Here is a 15,549-nt window from a genome sequence, read left to right as displayed (position 1 = left end):
AAGCAGATGTTTGTTTTCCTCCCCTTTAACGTCCAGCCAGAGGTTGCGGATCCCTTTAATTAGGGCATTCATTTGTTTGGCGAGAGATCCACAGCCCAGCTTTCTTACAGGGCATCGTCTTCTCAAGCTCCCTTCTGACTTTCAGCCCTGGGGGTTGGGGGGGAGGGGGGAGTCCAATGTGAACACACAACTCCTTCCTGAGGTCAGCAGCCCATTTGTGGCCTTCAGACAGCTGACCAGCCTGGGCGGTGTCTGTGCTAGCCTTATTTTGGGAAATCACCCTGTGGGGGCAGCTGCTTTGAGGGTTGTGCTAGCGTAGTTCAGTCCAGGGTAGTTTTTATCCAGGGTGTCATTTAGACCCTCTCTGAGCAGGTGGCATCAATGCAGTGGTCGCAGCCCAAGTCCAGCCACGTTACCGCCATCAATGGAGCTGAACCAGTGGTGGTCAGCGCCTCCACCAAAGGAGTAACTTCATTATTTGGTAGCAGCAGTAGGCTTTTATCCTTTATACGGACCAGGTTTTCAGAAGAGCTCAGCCTCTTTGGTGTTGAGCTCTCTTAAAAACCTGCCTTCTGGGCTCTCTTCTTTCCCGTCGCGTTGTCATGAATATCTTATATGACCCCATCACCATAGCAATTGAATGCATTGCAATCTGGGCTGCGTTTATCCTCACAACCCCCCTCTGAGAGGGGACAGGGCTATCACTGAAGCAGAGACACTAAGGGACTTGCCCAAGGTCTCACAGAGCAAGGTGAGAAACCCAGGTATCCTATGTCCCAGGTCAGTGTTCTAACCACTGGGCAATTCTTCCACCATAGGACTCTACTTGCTCGTTCCTTTATTTTCCATCCCTTCTCCTCCCTCCTCCTCATGTCCCTCTTGCTCTACTATGTCATCTTCTTCTGCATCTCTCCCTTTCTCCCCCCCCACCACCCTTTGTGCCTCCCTTTCCCCCTCCCTGATGCATCAGGCCAGATCAGTGTAGCTAAGCCAATGGGGCTGCACCGAAGACACCAGCTGAGGATCTAGTTTCCAGGAGCCTCCCGTCTCCCTGTTTCATCTGTTTGAGGTTGGGGTGGATTGGGGGCAGAACATGAAGGCTGCCTCCGCAGAGGATTGTCTGGTTATGTCAAGAAGGGATAGAGCCTCACAATCTAGAGATGGCCTTTGCTGATAGCCCTCCACAAAGGGTTATAAGGAATAACCATCATGGATTCGTCAAGTACAAATAATGCCAAACCAAGCTAATTTCCTCCTTTGATGGGGTTACGGGCCTAGTGGATGGGGGGAAGCAGTAGGTGTGATCTACCTTGATTTTAGAAAGACTTTTGCCACAGTCTCGCATGACATTTTCATAAGCAAACTAGGGAAATGCAGTCTAGAAGAAATTACTATAAGGTGGGTGCACAACTGGTTGAAAGACCATACTCACCGAGTAGTTATCCATGGTTCGCTCTCAAACTGGGAAGGGGTATCTAATGAAGTCTCATGGGGGTCAGTCCTGGGTCTGGTACTATTCAGTATTTTCATCAATGACTTGGATAATGGAGTGAAGAGTATGCTTATAAAATTTACGGATGGCACCGAACTGGGACAGGGTTGCAAGCACTTCGGAGCACAGGATGAGAGTTCAAAATGACCTTGACGGATTGGCGAATTGGTCTGAAATCAACAAGATGAAATTCAATACAGACAAGTGCTAAGTTCTTCATTTAGAAAGGAAAAATTCAATGCACAACTACAAAATGGAGTATAACTGGCTAGGGGGTAGTAAGGCTGAAAAGGATCTGGGGGGTCATAGTGGATCACAAACTGAATGTGAGTCAACAATGTGATGCATTTGTGAAAAAGGCTAGTACCAGTCTAGGGTTTATTGACAGGAGTGTCGTATGTAAGACACAGGAGGTAATTGTCCTGCTCTATTGGCACTGTTGAGGCCTTAGCTGGAGTATTGTGTCCAATTCTGGGTGCCAAATGTTAGGAAATGTGTGGCTAATTGGGAGAGAGTCCAGAGGAGAGCAACACACATGATCAAAGGTTTAGAAAACCTGAAGAAAGGTTAATAAAACTGGGCACGTTTAGTCTGAAAAAAGAAGACTGAGGGGAAACCTGATAAGTCTTCCAGTATCCTAAGGGCTGTTACAAAGAGGACGGTGATCAATTGTTCTCCATGTCCATTGAAGGTGAGACAAGAAGTAATGGGCTTACTCTCCAGCAAGGGAGATTTAGGTTAGATATTAGGGAAAATCTTCTAACTCTCAGGGTAGTTAAGCTCTGAACCAGGCTCCCAAGGGAGGTTGTGGAATCTCTGTCACTGGTGGTTTTTAAGAACAGGTTGGACGAACACCTGTCAGGCATGGTCTAGATTTACTTGGTCCTGCATAAGCACTGAGGGCCAGACTTGGTGACTTCTCGAGGTCCCTTCCAGCCCTACATTTCTGTGATTCTATGAAAGGCCTTTAAGCCCAGTAGAAATGGTCTCCCCAGATACCTTCCAGGAAGAACAAAAAATGGCTTCAGGGCTCTCCCGTGTCTCCGTTCAAGTAAAATTCTCCCAGATGGTTCCATTGGACCAGGGCTGTTTAACGTTCTCTTTATAAAAATTCCCCCTAGATGTGCAGAGCCTTAAGCAAGCCCAGCTGGATTGTACTTTCCACTCAAACATCTTTACTGGACTTAGCCTTGTCTACACATGGGCTTAACTGCATTTCGACCGGGGGGAAATTTCCCCTGCCCATTCCTCCTCCCCTCTAGAATTTACTTATTTTTCTACCAGCTCCAATTATGAGTTTTGTAAAGAAGTCACCTTATTTATAGTGTTTCCTGTCCATGTTTGACAGGAGATTGGCAAACCTTGCGGAGGATGTCAAGCACAAAGCCTTAGATGCTTTTTTGTTCCTCATACAGCCTCCTGAGGCCCAACCATGAGCACACAGGGTTGGGCTGTAGTTTAAACCTGTTCCTAATTGATTTAAACTAAATAGAAATTAACCTGGGTAAGGGGCGGTTCTATTTTTTTTAATGACACTTTACCATGTATTCTCCCCCCCCTCCACCCGCACCATGTTTGTAGGTGAGCTTGCTACTTATCTGATGCACTGGCAAAATTTGTGTCACGTTCTCTAGTGGGCCACTAGAGGCTAGCAACCTAATACTGCTGCCAACACAGGGAGCTGCTCCTTAAGTTAAAGGGGCAACGGTCTGTGCTGTGCTGTTGTGGTGACAGTTGTGGGTTCAAACCCTGTTGATGGCCCATGGCCAGGAGTGGGTTACATATGAACCCTATTCATATAGGCCAAAATGTTCCCCCTGGGGTTCCTAAACTTTAGACACCTTGAAAAAGCTCTTGCCTTACTGAACATCAGTGGGAGCTGTGGGTGCTCAGCACCTTTGAAAATCCAACCACTAGTTTAGATGCCTACATTTTAAGGCACACCTGTATGAATAATGTTAGTCATCCTTTTTAATTCCCTGGGAGAAATGTCTCTCACAGAGACTGGTTAGGTCTTACATCGCTCTCCAGCTGGTGCATTATTCATTACTCTTTATTGTGTGTATTATGGAGGGGGGTAATTCTTGTGGTGTTGTGTTATGGAGGGGGATCGGGGCCTTTTTGTACTAGACAGCGTGCACACATATAATGAAAAAGTGGCCCCTACCCAGAAAAGCTTCCGATCTAAGTGCTTAATGGATGAATGTCTTGCTGGGTTTCTCTGCCTGTACCTGTGCAGTTAGTGTGTGATCTTCTCGTGTGCAACGGCCCCTCTGCCTGAGGAGATGATGGGGGATATGTGAGTGGTTGGGGGCAGCGTATGCATGTTCCAGATTGTGAGCAATGCCCCTCTTTCCTGTAGCCCCCTGTCCCTTCCAATACTGCTTAGTCCAGGTCAGGATGTGGGAAGACCTAGTGTGCTGGCACTAGGGAATGGGGGCTGGGAGCTAGAGAGAACCACAGACTCTGTCCGTGTCTACACTGCAAATTAAACCCAGGCTCTGACTCAGGTTTGAGCCCAAGCCCCGTTCTGTCCACACACAAATCAGTCTGATGAGTCGGCAAGCTCTCAGGGCCCGGGTCCTAGGATGAGGCTAGGGAGTGGGTCAGAGCCTGAGTCCCGCCATAGTCGAGTCCAAGCCCTGTCATTTAGCAGTGTGGACGCAGCTCAAGCCGTAGACCCAAGTCCAAAGGTCTGTGTGGCGCAGTGTGGATGCGTTAGCGTGGCTGTGAGACCGGGTTCAGCAATTGTCAACCCAGCTTTACAATGCAGTGTGGACGCTCAAGCCTGGCTTGGAAACACATCCACAAGCCAGGGTCCCACACACCCGGGTTCAGAGTGCAGCCAAGACACCCCCTCTGCATCCAGCAGCATCAGTAAGAATCCCCTTGATATGCATTAGAGCCAGGACCGGTCTTTTCTCTGCCATGCGGGATGCTCCTCTGAGTGCAGCTCTCTCTAACACACTGCTGCCTCTTGCCCACAGGCCAGCCCCAGGTGCGAACACCCCTGCGGGGTCTCCAGCCGTCCAGCCCCATGGACTGCACCCCTCTGCTGCAGAACGGCGCCGGGCGTGTCCCGGACCCAGGCGGCACAAACCGAGAGGCCGGGAACGGCGTCCTCGGCTCGCTGCCCAGCTCTCAGAAGCCTCATCGGAAGCTGCAGTCACACTACTCCATCAACAGCCAGGGCAGCAAGAAGAGCAAAGGCAGCTCCAAATCAGCCTCCTCTCAGATCCCTGTGGAGGCGCAGCAAGGTACCGGCTCTCCCTGCCCCCCCCCCAGCTCCCCAAATCCTCCACGTCCACTAATGGGAACAAGAGCTACAATGCTCGAGCGAGAGATGGGAGCGCCCAGGGTGAAAGGGGTGACACTCACAGTTACTGCTTTGTGCTGACTGCCCCTTGCTACCGTTCAAGCCAGGGAGCTGTGTGGATCCTGGTCCGATTCCCCCACATTTTCCCTATTAGCTCTGGGCTGGCCTCCCGCCTCCCTGCCAGGTCCTCTGCCCCACCTCCTCGCGCCTCACGCTGGTCCTGTTAGTTCTGGGATTCCCTGCCCCCTAATCTCATGACCCTCGCATAGTTTTGGATCCCCTTCAATCCCAGTAATGTCCCTCCCAGCCCTCCAGTAATCTCCTTCACTAAGGGAGAACTAAGCCTCACACCTGCCCCATAGATTCCGGGACACACACTTCCCCCTCACACTGGCCTTACATCTGCCCCATAGATTCTGGGACGCGCTCTTCCCCCTCATGCTGGCCTTACATCTGCCCCATAGATTCCGGGACGTTCTCTTCCCCCTCACATTGGCCTTACATCTGCCCCATAGATTCTGGGATGCGCTTCTCACGCTGGCCTTACATCTACCCCATAGATTCTGGGACGCGCTCTTCCCCCTCACACTAGCCTTACATCTGCCCCATAGATTCTGGGATGCGCTCTTCCCCATCCCTACATCCTCCCCCCCCCCCCCCAATCCCCATTTTAAATGAAACAGCCCATTCTGGTAAAGCTCCGTCCGTTTCTCACTGCTGACCTTGGGCGAGTTCTTTTTGTTTGCCTTCAGGTTTCGGTCTGCCTAGCTTAGGGTTTTATACTGCTGCCCATCACCGTAGTATCTGGGCACCTTCCACACAAAATCGTCAGCAATGGCCAAGATCCGAGAGGATTCCATGGAGTCTCTAAGCTCCCCGGGCAGCACTGGTTGGCCCTATAGTGCCATTCGCAGGCCCCACCCTGCCTGTGTGTCTGCAGAAGCCAAAGGCCCAAATAACCAACCACCCTGAGCCCAGCAGCCCCGGGCTGGTCTCAGATCTCTGCCCTGAGATTGTTTGTGGTGGTCTCTATGGAAGCTGGGAGCTAGGGGGTTAAATCTGGAACCCTAAAATGCCTGTTGGGAACATTCCCATCCAAGCCCTGGGATGGTGCTGTGCCAGGCAGCATCCGTGAATAACAGTATCATTCATTTCTGTCCTCTGCCCCCCACCACACTCCCTCCCTGGCTCTGCCATCCCCCTCCTCAGATTGCTGCGTCCACTGCATCCTCTCCTGCCTCTTCTGCGAGTTCCTGACCTTCTGCAACATTGTGCTGGACTGCGCCACCTGCGGCTCCTGCAGCTCCGAGGACTCCTGCATCTGCTGCTGCTGCTGCGGCTCCGGGGAGTGCGCCGACTGCGACCTCCCCTGCGACATGGACTGCGGCATCGTGGACGCCTGCTGCGAGTCCGCGGACTGCCTGGAGATCTGCATGGAGTGCTGTGGCCTGTGCTTCTCCTCCTGAAGCAGGGCGGGGGCGAGGAACCCAGAGCCAAATCCCTCGCCCAGGCATAAACGCGAGGGGACGGGGGCGGGGCAGGGGTGCCTTGGATTGGGGATCCCCCCCACCCCGCCACCCATTTGGCTCTTATTTTTCTTGACCTGCCCCACGTCATGTGTTCGGAGGATCCTGCAGGTTTCCTGGCCTTTGAGAGAGCCACACGGGAGATGGAAAGGGGAGGAGTCCAGAGACCCCAGCAGAGCCGGTAACCTGAGGCTGGAAAGCACCTGGGGATGGGAGTCCCCTCCTTAGAACCATGGGACAGCAGAAGATTCGCTGGATACCTGCAGGATCCAAACTTTCTCTCTCTACCTCCCCCAGCGCTGTCAGGCTAGGTAACCCCAAGCGGTTCACGGGGGAATTGAGACAGCAGCGTGGCTGCTTCCTGCCACCTGAGCCGAGAGCAGGAGAGCAAGTCCTACGCAGAGACCCTGAGCTGCCTTGCTGGGCCAAAGATCAGACATGCACCGAGCCACCGGCTGTCTGAGGAATCAGCGAATGGTGCCACCCCGCTGGCTGGCTGCTCCAGTGCCCCACTGGCTGACAGCTGGCATGTTGTAGCGGCACGAGTGGCCCTTGGCTGGCAAAGAAAAGTGTGCCAGGTGCACTGGTGCCAGCTGATTGGCAGCTATTGCAGGAGCATCCATGCTGCTAGTTCAAACTACGGCAAGGGCGTGGTGCCCGCTCACTGGTATTTTAGGCACAGGAGTGCCCGCTAGTTTGCAACTCGAAGGAGTAGGCTGATGTCCCCTGGTCAGCAGTTAGATATCGTGAGCCCGCAGGGGGATTGCAGCTGGCCTGCCAGCGCCCAGAGTACAAAGACAGGACTTTTTCACAGAGTTCCCACAGACCTGTCTAACCTCCCGCCCTGCGGACTCGGACGATGGGGTCCAAGACATGGCACAAAACGTACGCACCGGCCTCATCCTCCCACCCCAGGCGGGAAGCCGTGGCTATGGGCAGCAGGGCGCTGTGAGCTTCAGGGGGCCGGCCGGGGTGGGAGGTTGGAGATCGAACGCCTCGGCCTCCCTTTGCGGTTGGAAGTGGCTTCCCCGCCCCCTTCTCGGTGCTGAGGAAGACAGGCAAGTGCAATAAACCCAGCCGGCTGCTCCCTTGTGACCCCAGCACTTGGGCTATCGCATGCGAGCGTGCGTGCGCGCGCACGCGCACACACTTTTGCACAGAGCCTTTTCCTTAACTGCCCCTGTGATGGCTGACAAAGGATGCCCAGAAAAGCCTTCCCCGCAGAGAAGCTGCGTGTCCATGCACAAATTGGTGGAGAGAGGAGATTCCAGACTCTCCCTGTTGCGAAACGCCTTCTCTCCTGGCCTTCTCGTTACAGGGGAAGGACAGAGCTCTCCGGGCCTGACTCAAAAGTGCAAGCCACGCAGCAGTGGCTGTTGGACACTGCGCCTGCTCGGAAGGCCTCCGGAGGGCCAGTGGCTCCGGCTCTCTCTCCCCCTGACCTATACCGGCCTACCCTGCTTGGGCCTTCAACTGCAGGGAAGGGAGGAAATGCGCCCTGCACAGGGGGGGGGGGGGGGGGGTTGTGAGGTTTTGTCTGTTTGATTTGTTACTGTAAATAAAGATCTTCCTGCATTTCTGACCCCCGACGTCTCCTGTGTCGTGTGCTCGGCCTGGGGCAGCATCACGGGACCAAGGCCAGAGCCCGGCAAATGTCCCCCAGGACAACTTTGCCCCCCACCATCCTCAGGGCCTTTGAGCAGTGGTTCTGTCCCTGCTTAGGACAAGGTCGGGGATTGAGTGGGGCCTGAGTAGCAATCTGGAGTGTATCCTCCTTGTTCTCTCTTCAGGGACATGAGGGAGGCTGGACAGAGAAGCCCGCTGAGATTTATCCCTCTGGGTATCATGCTAGGGGTATTAAGGGAGAGCCCCCAGGGCACAGAACTGCTGGTATTTGTCCCCCACTTTGAGACAGGGTACTGGGATGGATGCCTGCTTAGATATCTCCTGGGGTTCCTCCCCATGGTTCTAGCTAGACACTTCCATGGGTTGTTCCACTGGATTTGCCTTTGTTAGGGTTAGGAAACTGCCACACAGAAAGGTGAACTGGTTTTACGGAAGCCAGGGAATAAGCCTCCATTCCCACAACACGGCCCACCGCTGCAGCCTGCTTTGCAGGCTCTGAACCTCTGCCACTTCACCCACCTCTGGGGCTGGAACGCAACAGCCGCTCTGTGTGACAATGCTGCACGACAGTGTTTTCTGAAGGAGGGGAAGCCACGAACAGCGGCTGCAATTAAAACAGCTGCCACGGGAACTTGGGGAGGCAGGAGATAACAGGATTGCCAACCCTGAGCATTCAAAAAGCATGAGCCAGTCCCCCAAAATCATGAGATTAGCTTAAAAATCGTGAGTTTTCAATTATACATTTTTAATTTGTTTTGTTTGCCTTCTGGGGTTTGAGCCTGTTTTCCAGCTTTTCTCTGCCATCACAAGGGCTAGAAAGTTTCTTTTTAAAAAATGCAAGCTGAATTTCTCACAAAATCACAGGACTCCAGGATCTGGGGCTTTAAGGAAAACAGCAAATATTGCAGGACTTGCAGTGAAATTGCAAGAGTTGGCAACACTGACCAGGACACTGGAGTTAAGACCCTGAATTCTTGAGAAAAGGGCCAGGGGATAAAGATCACAAGCATGCTGAAAGACAGCCCCTAATACCTTGGTAGGGACATTGGATCATTCAGAGGGGAGAGTTCTCCCTACTGAATCCCCCACACCACTCACTCCCTGCCTGGATATTCCTTGGAGATCTCTGCATATAGCGAAGTCAAAGCCTAAAGGTAGCCTGGTTTCACGCTCATCTCGGGGAGGGAAACTCCAGGCCAAATAGGTCAGTTGGCCAGAGTGACACATGCTGGTTTTTGCACTCTGGGCTGCTTGCCCTCTGGGGATAAAGTTTCAGTTAACCAACTTATTTTTAGTGCTGACCTAAGGCAGCACTGAGCCCAAGCCTCGCAAAGTGAAAGGCTACACGTACACCGAGGGCCTGATCCAAAGCCCATTGAAGCCAATGCAAAGCCGCCCCTTGATTTCGGTGGGCTTGGCGGCAGGCACAGCCCCTGAGTCTGGGCAGAACCGTTCTGCAAGCCTATGGAGCTAACCCCCAGGCTCGGCCTGGACCCTGATCCAATCCCGTCTCCGGTGTAGCAGACAGAGGCTGGGTACAGTCTGTGGTGGGCTAGAGAGCCCTCCTCAGCCCCACAGTACCAGCGCCGGGGTAGAACCGAGACGGGGAGAGGTGGGAATCGAATCTAAGAGCCGAAGGCAGTTCTTGCTCCTAGATAGGGTGACCAGATGTCCTGTTTTTAAAGGGACAGTCCCGTTTTGGGGGACTTTTTCTTATATAGGTGCCTATTACCCCCCCACCCCTGGTCCCGTTTTTTCACGGTTGCTATCTGGTCACCCTACTCCTGGAGGGCCTCCTCCAAAGTCCATTGACGTAAATGGGAGCCTGTCCACTGGGCCCTGGATCCTTGGCAAGAGGGGCCAGGACAAGACCTTTCCCCAGCCCCCCAATCCCCGGCCTCACTTGTGGTGCTAGTTAGTGACTGCTGGCAGCTCCCGAGCTCTCCCCTCAGCCGGCCGGCGTGCCAGCTGTGGTAACAAACTCTGCCAGAGACGCTAATGGGGAACAGATTTCACCAGCGGAACCGGGGCCTGCTGTCAGAAGCACAGTGCAGGCTTTTGTCTGACAGACGGATGAGAGGGGAGTGGGAAAAAGCACATACCACGCTCTCTCCCACCCCACACTCATCCCCACCCTCCTGTGCCTCTCCTGAGCTGTGCACATCTGCATCGCGTGCTTCACGCCGCTGTATGCAGAGAGAGGCATTTACGCTCTGGCCAGCCCCGAGGTGGTGTAAGTTGTCTGTTCTCAGATGGGAGCTTAGCCTGACCGCCCTTGTGTCCAGACTGATTCTTCCTGTGCACAGGATTAAAAACCCTGAGCCTGACGTTGTAAAAACAGCATGCACGCCAGCCACACACCCCGACACACGTTAACAAGAAAGAGGCCCGATTTTCAGAAGAGCTCAACACGCTGGGACTTGTGCTCTGTGGCAAGTACATCACCAATTATGGGTGATGAGTCCTTGAAATCCTGTCCCCCTAAATACCTCCCATTTGACTGTGTTCATGAGCAAATGGGATCCTATGGCAAACGCATACACAGCCACCTTGATTTATCTGCCCCTTAAATAAGTGGCTTAAAATTCGTGTGTAAGGGAGGGGAGTTTGGTTTCTCTGAGTGGTGGGGAATGATGTATTTCTAAATGTATGTGCTGTTAACACCTACATACGCTATAGTGACGGCTGCACTAGAAAATGCAAATAAAAATCACTGCTCACTGGAGCTGGGCCTAATCGAAAGTGAGGCTAAATGCTGAAAAGTGACACTCTAAAAATGGCCTCAGGAGCACAGCTGGGCAAACAAGGAATTTTTTGGTTCATTGGCAATTTGGAAAAGTCGAAGAAAAAAATCATTTCGGGGCTAAGGCAGTGTTTTGTTTTGACAAAAGGTTTCCTTTTGATTTTGCCCATTGTTTCACGTTCTTGGATGTTTCTTTAATAATCTTAAAGGATGTTTTGAACCAAAAAGTTGTTTCAAAACCAACATAACCCAAGTGATTCATTCTGAAAACGTTTAACCTTTTGATTTTTTTCCCTGATTTTTTTTTTTGTTGTTTTGGTGTCCAAATGAATAATTCCGTGAAACTGACACGAATTTGTGGCACGTTGCAGTGTTGCGAGAGCTGCCTTTTTTGCTGAAAAAAGTTGCGTGTGAAAGATTTTCTCCCGGCTCTAATCAGAAGGCTCCAAATGTATTGTGTCTCTGTGACTCCAGATCAAATCTACTTAGCTTACAAAGAAAAATGCTGTTTGTTTCCTACCAGCCAGCCCTGCACAGAGGCAGGCTGGCCTCTTTCCTTCTCACTCCAATCCAGCAATCAGAACTGCTGACAGTGCATGAGCCATGCGAGATACTCCAGCTCACACCCACCCAACGCCGTGCCGGCTCCACAGAGTTTACAGGAGTAAAGAACAGTCAACAGATCTGCTTATGAATACATACAGGTTCACTATTGCAGTGCAACCGGTGTCATCATTTACACGTGTGTGAAATGGGTGTTAAATGCTGCTGCTCTCCTTTGGTAGCATTTAAAACCCGTAGGTTTAAATGATGACACAAAGCACAGAACAATGCTGAATTAACACCACAGGGCAGCATTTCTGAGTCAGGAAGTGTTCTTTTTAGAGATCCAGGGTATAAAACCTGAGAGGACATGCCTCTCCCCAGCTTGTGTGTGCCATTGCAAACTCAGCATGATTTCTCCCTCTTATCCCAACTCTCTCCCGCTTGATCTGCGTTATACTCTTTCTGCTCTTCTCCTTCTAGCTCCCATCTTGGGTTTTCTTGCTCCTTTCTGGACTCATTTTCAGCTGCTTCCCTTTCTCCTCCTCCTCCTTTTTAATAACAAGTGGCACTTACCTCGCACTTTTCATGAGAAAATGTCAAATGTCTTGATGAAAGAGGGTAATGTATATTTTTTACAGATAGGGAAACTGAGGCACGAAGCAGTTGGCTGAAGTCACACAGTGAAACAGCGGTACAGTCAGAAATCCAGTCTCCCAGTTCCCTCTGCTCTAACTACCAGACTATATTCCCTCTTGTTTCCTTTCTCTTCTCACCAGCTCCCTAATTTCTCATCCTTTCTAGGAGCAAGTTAGGATGCAGAAGTGCCCCTCCCACTAATTAAGCTGGTTATCCTTCCTGGTCTTTTAGCAAGCCTATCCCCATGCATTTCCCTAATAACCCAGCAGGAAGTGAATTCCTGCTTGGGATGGGGCTTGAGTCTCCAGAGCTCGCAGAGGAAATTTGGCTCATGAATATTAAACAGAAAGCTACAGGGGCCTCATTCTTGTTTCTGGCATCAGGTCACCAGCTGGGTTCTGGTGTAACTCTCACCTCGCTCGCCTGCTTCAGCCCTGATGGACTATCCCTGAAATGCCCGAAACCTAACAGGAGTTTGAGAGGAACTGTGGGCCGGTTGCACTCCACAGCTTGCCAGGTTCTTCTGGGAAGGCAAGGCTTAAAAATGGGGTTTGCTGCAATTGCAGATCAGGCGGGCTCCCTTCCTGCACAGCAAAGCTGTAGCCTGTTATCTCCACAGGGCTGCAGCTGGCACTCATCACACACCTCTGTTCCTCCCTGCCAGTCTTAGCTCCAACCCTGTGATTTCTCCTTTGGCAGCTGAGGAACCCTGCAAAGGGCCTGCACTGGCCCGTGGAATAGAATCCTGAAAAGGTCCTGAAAAGAGCGGACGTGGGGATATGCGCTTCTGGGATTCATATGGGATTTACTCTTTCCCAAGCGCCGCCTGTCCTGGAGTCCCCGAGGAGCTGGCTTTCCAGCTGAGGAAGCAGAAGATGAGAAATGTGGACTTCAACACCAAAACTGTGCGACTTCCAAATGGTTCTGCTGGAAGGAGCCCTCGGCAAAAGCCTTAGCCCTCAAGTTCTCTCTCCTGCTACCCGCTGGTTGTGGCGGAAGGCTGGGAGCTGTGGGACCAGATTTTCAAGTGCTCAGCACCCAAAATTGGGGCTAGATTTGCAGATGAACACCACTCTGTGCGCTGGGCTCAACTGCAGATCTGGCCACTTCTTTAAGCACTTGAATGGGAGCAGAAGCTCTCATTCTCCTTCTCCCTAGAAGGCCACCTTCTAGGGGTGCTGGAGTCACGCAGGGGTCAGAGGGTCCATTTGCAGAGGGCAAATGGGGTCAGAGGGTCTGTTTGCGGAGTATAAATTATCTTCCTCTGGCAATAATCTGGGGCTGGGGAGTGGAAAGACTCTTGGGATTTGAGAAGTAAATTGTAGCCAGGTGGGTTGGAGCAGCAGCCAGGAGGCTTGCCAAGCTGGCTATTGAGTAGGGGCTAACATCAGCATGTGAGCAGGGGAGCGAAGCAAGGGCAAGGTGTAATGCCAGGTGCATTCTGCCGGCCAGTGGGAAAGCAGGAGGGCCTCTCCGAAGGGTGAGCAGGGGAGGACGGGATGGTTGGACAGTGGAGCTAGACTTCCCATGCAGTGATTGACACTCGGTTCAGACCACTTTCGAGGTCCCAGCAGGACCGTTCCAGATGTTCTAGACCATCTCCCATGTGCGGGTCAGGCTCCGCTCTCGCCCCAAGACTCACTCACATCCCCCGTGTGTCCCTCCTACATTCCAAACTAGCTTTGGGGCAGGAAGAGATGAGAGTCCTCCATCCCCATGACTCCCCAATCAGCTCCCTACCTTCAGCCCAGCCCTCCCCACCTCCCACCCCCCGCATTTTGCTTTTCCCTAAAACACTGCAGTGGGAGCCAAAGGGGCAGTAATCTCCCCTTTGTGCTTGGAAAAGGCACAAGGCTTTGAGACTAGCTGGAGCAGGAGAGGAAGGAGTTAACCCTGCTGCTTGGGAATTAATTAGCACCAGATGTGTTCGGTTTCAATTAATTAATCTCCTGCCGACACTTGGTTTTTACAGTTCCCTCGGAAGCCTCTCCAAGTCAAGGAGCTGTCCGGATGCCAAAGCTAGCTCTGTGCCTGCAGGCCTGGCAGGTCCCGGGCTGCCAGAGCTGCCTGCATGGGCCACGATGGCAGTTCAAGGGGTTTGTTATTCTCCTATTCACCATAGGCTCCAGCTGGCCAGGGCGCGCACCCAGCCTCTGACACTGGTAGCAGTGAGCTGTGATGCTTCTTGGGCGGTTTCCCAAGGGCATGTAGGCTATCGGCTGAGAATTGCTACCGGCTGGGAGTGTACGTACATGGAGGCTAAACGGCCTGCCTGCTCTGGGGCAGAGTTAAGGTTGGCATTGGTACAGCGAGTGGTGTGGTTGGCTCTCCTGCTTTTCTGCTAGCCCCTGTTTGCATCGTTACCCCAGCCCACCACTCATTCTGCGCGTCTGTTTTGCTCTCTTGTTGCACACGGCTAGGTAAGCAGCAAGGTCTCATGGGCAGGGGTGGCTAATCTATAAAAGGGGGACAATTACTACTTCCCTACCCCATAGCAGGGGGACGCAAGGATGCAATTAGTCAATATCCAGTGGTTCCATTTGGGGCCCAGCTCTCATTTAAAACCAGCATGCATTCAATTCCCAAACTCAAGGTCCACTCTGAAGCCAGCTGCGGACAATGGAAAGGCTCCCAGGGCGGGCAGTAGACATAGGATCAGTCTCCGGCTGCAGAGAGAACCTGGATGAAATCGCCTTTGTGAGGTGCCTTGCAGATAGCAGTAGTTCTCTCCAGGTTGTGGTGAGATGGGCCAGCCTGGGCTGTAAGCCATCCTGAGTCAAGGGTTCACCAGCTCAGGCTGCGTGTTCTGTTCCCTGTGGAGTGGGCTGGCCTGGATTTGAATTTATCTTCTGGAACTCCAGCCAGGCCTATTAATGTATGGAAAGCAAAGGGGATGGTGGGCTCCCAAGAAGCCCTTAGCCTGGCCATCTCAGCTGGAGGGACCCTCTTTGGCTGATTATATTTAGGACTTTAATTTGTGCCAGGCTCACTGCCGGCGATTTGTTAGGAGCGAGACACAGGGCATATGAATAATGAAAGTTCGTTGTCTAATTGCTGATCAACCGTGAGGGAACTACGCTCCCAAGCTCGCAGGAAGGCATTAAGGCACCGTTCACTTGACCTGCCTGGATCTCACTTTGCCTAGATGTGGCTTTTCACAATGTGCTCCGCTGTAGTAACGACTGAGTTGGCTGAAGACCCAAACAGAGAGGTGGTCAGGCCAGATGGAGGTTAGGGCCAAGGGCATGGGATGTCTGGAAGGGCGTGGGGGGGCCCTCACTTGCGTGGCCTGGACAATAGTATTATACAGTCCTGCCATCGCTGATCGTGCGCGAGAGCCTTCCCATCTGCAATCCCTACCACCTGTAACAGTCTCTACGCGTCTCTCTGCCTCATCGGCTCTCCGTCTCGCTCCCCATCTCTTCCTCCTCCTCCCCTAGCAGGTTATTACTGAACACTGGGTGTGGCTACACTGCAATCGGGAGGTGTGATTGCCAGCATGGGCTAGCCCTGCCCACGCAGGACGCTGGGTACGTACACATGGGCTAGCCCACGCCGACCGGGCTTCACTGCTATTGTTATTGGAGCTATCTAGAGCAAAGCTAATTCACTTGTGTGATCGTGCCTCTTGATAGCAGTGTAGACATGCCTGCTCTGTAAAGCA

General features: G+C 52.5%; 1 protein-coding gene across 2 annotated transcripts in view; it reads left to right on the top strand.

The window, feature by feature from the left end:
• LOC113407129 (myoD family inhibitor-like) overlaps window positions 1–6,314 on the top strand; it is a 39,494-nt gene extending 33,180 nt beyond the window's left edge. For both annotated transcript variants that reach the window (XM_026655214.2, XM_026655213.2), the window contains exons 4-5: window positions 4,480–4,749; window positions 6,018–6,314. In XM_026655214.2, coding sequence (XP_026510999.1) covers window positions 4,480–4,749; window positions 6,018–6,274 — 527 coding nt within the window. In that variant the 3' untranslated portion in view covers window positions 6,275–6,314. The remainder of the gene's footprint in view (window positions 1–4,479; window positions 4,750–6,017) is intronic.
• Window positions 6,315–15,549: the final 9,235 nt, after the last annotated feature.

The sequence above is a fragment of the Terrapene carolina genome, unplaced genomic scaffold (genome assembly GCF_002925995.2).
Source record: "Terrapene carolina triunguis isolate 2854851 unplaced genomic scaffold, T_m_triunguis-2.0 Scaffold198, whole genome shotgun sequence".
NCBI lineage: Eukaryota > Metazoa > Chordata > Testudines > Emydidae > Terrapene > Terrapene triunguis.
Note: the sequence above shows the minus strand (reverse complement) of the source record. Positions and strands in the feature narration are given on the sequence as shown.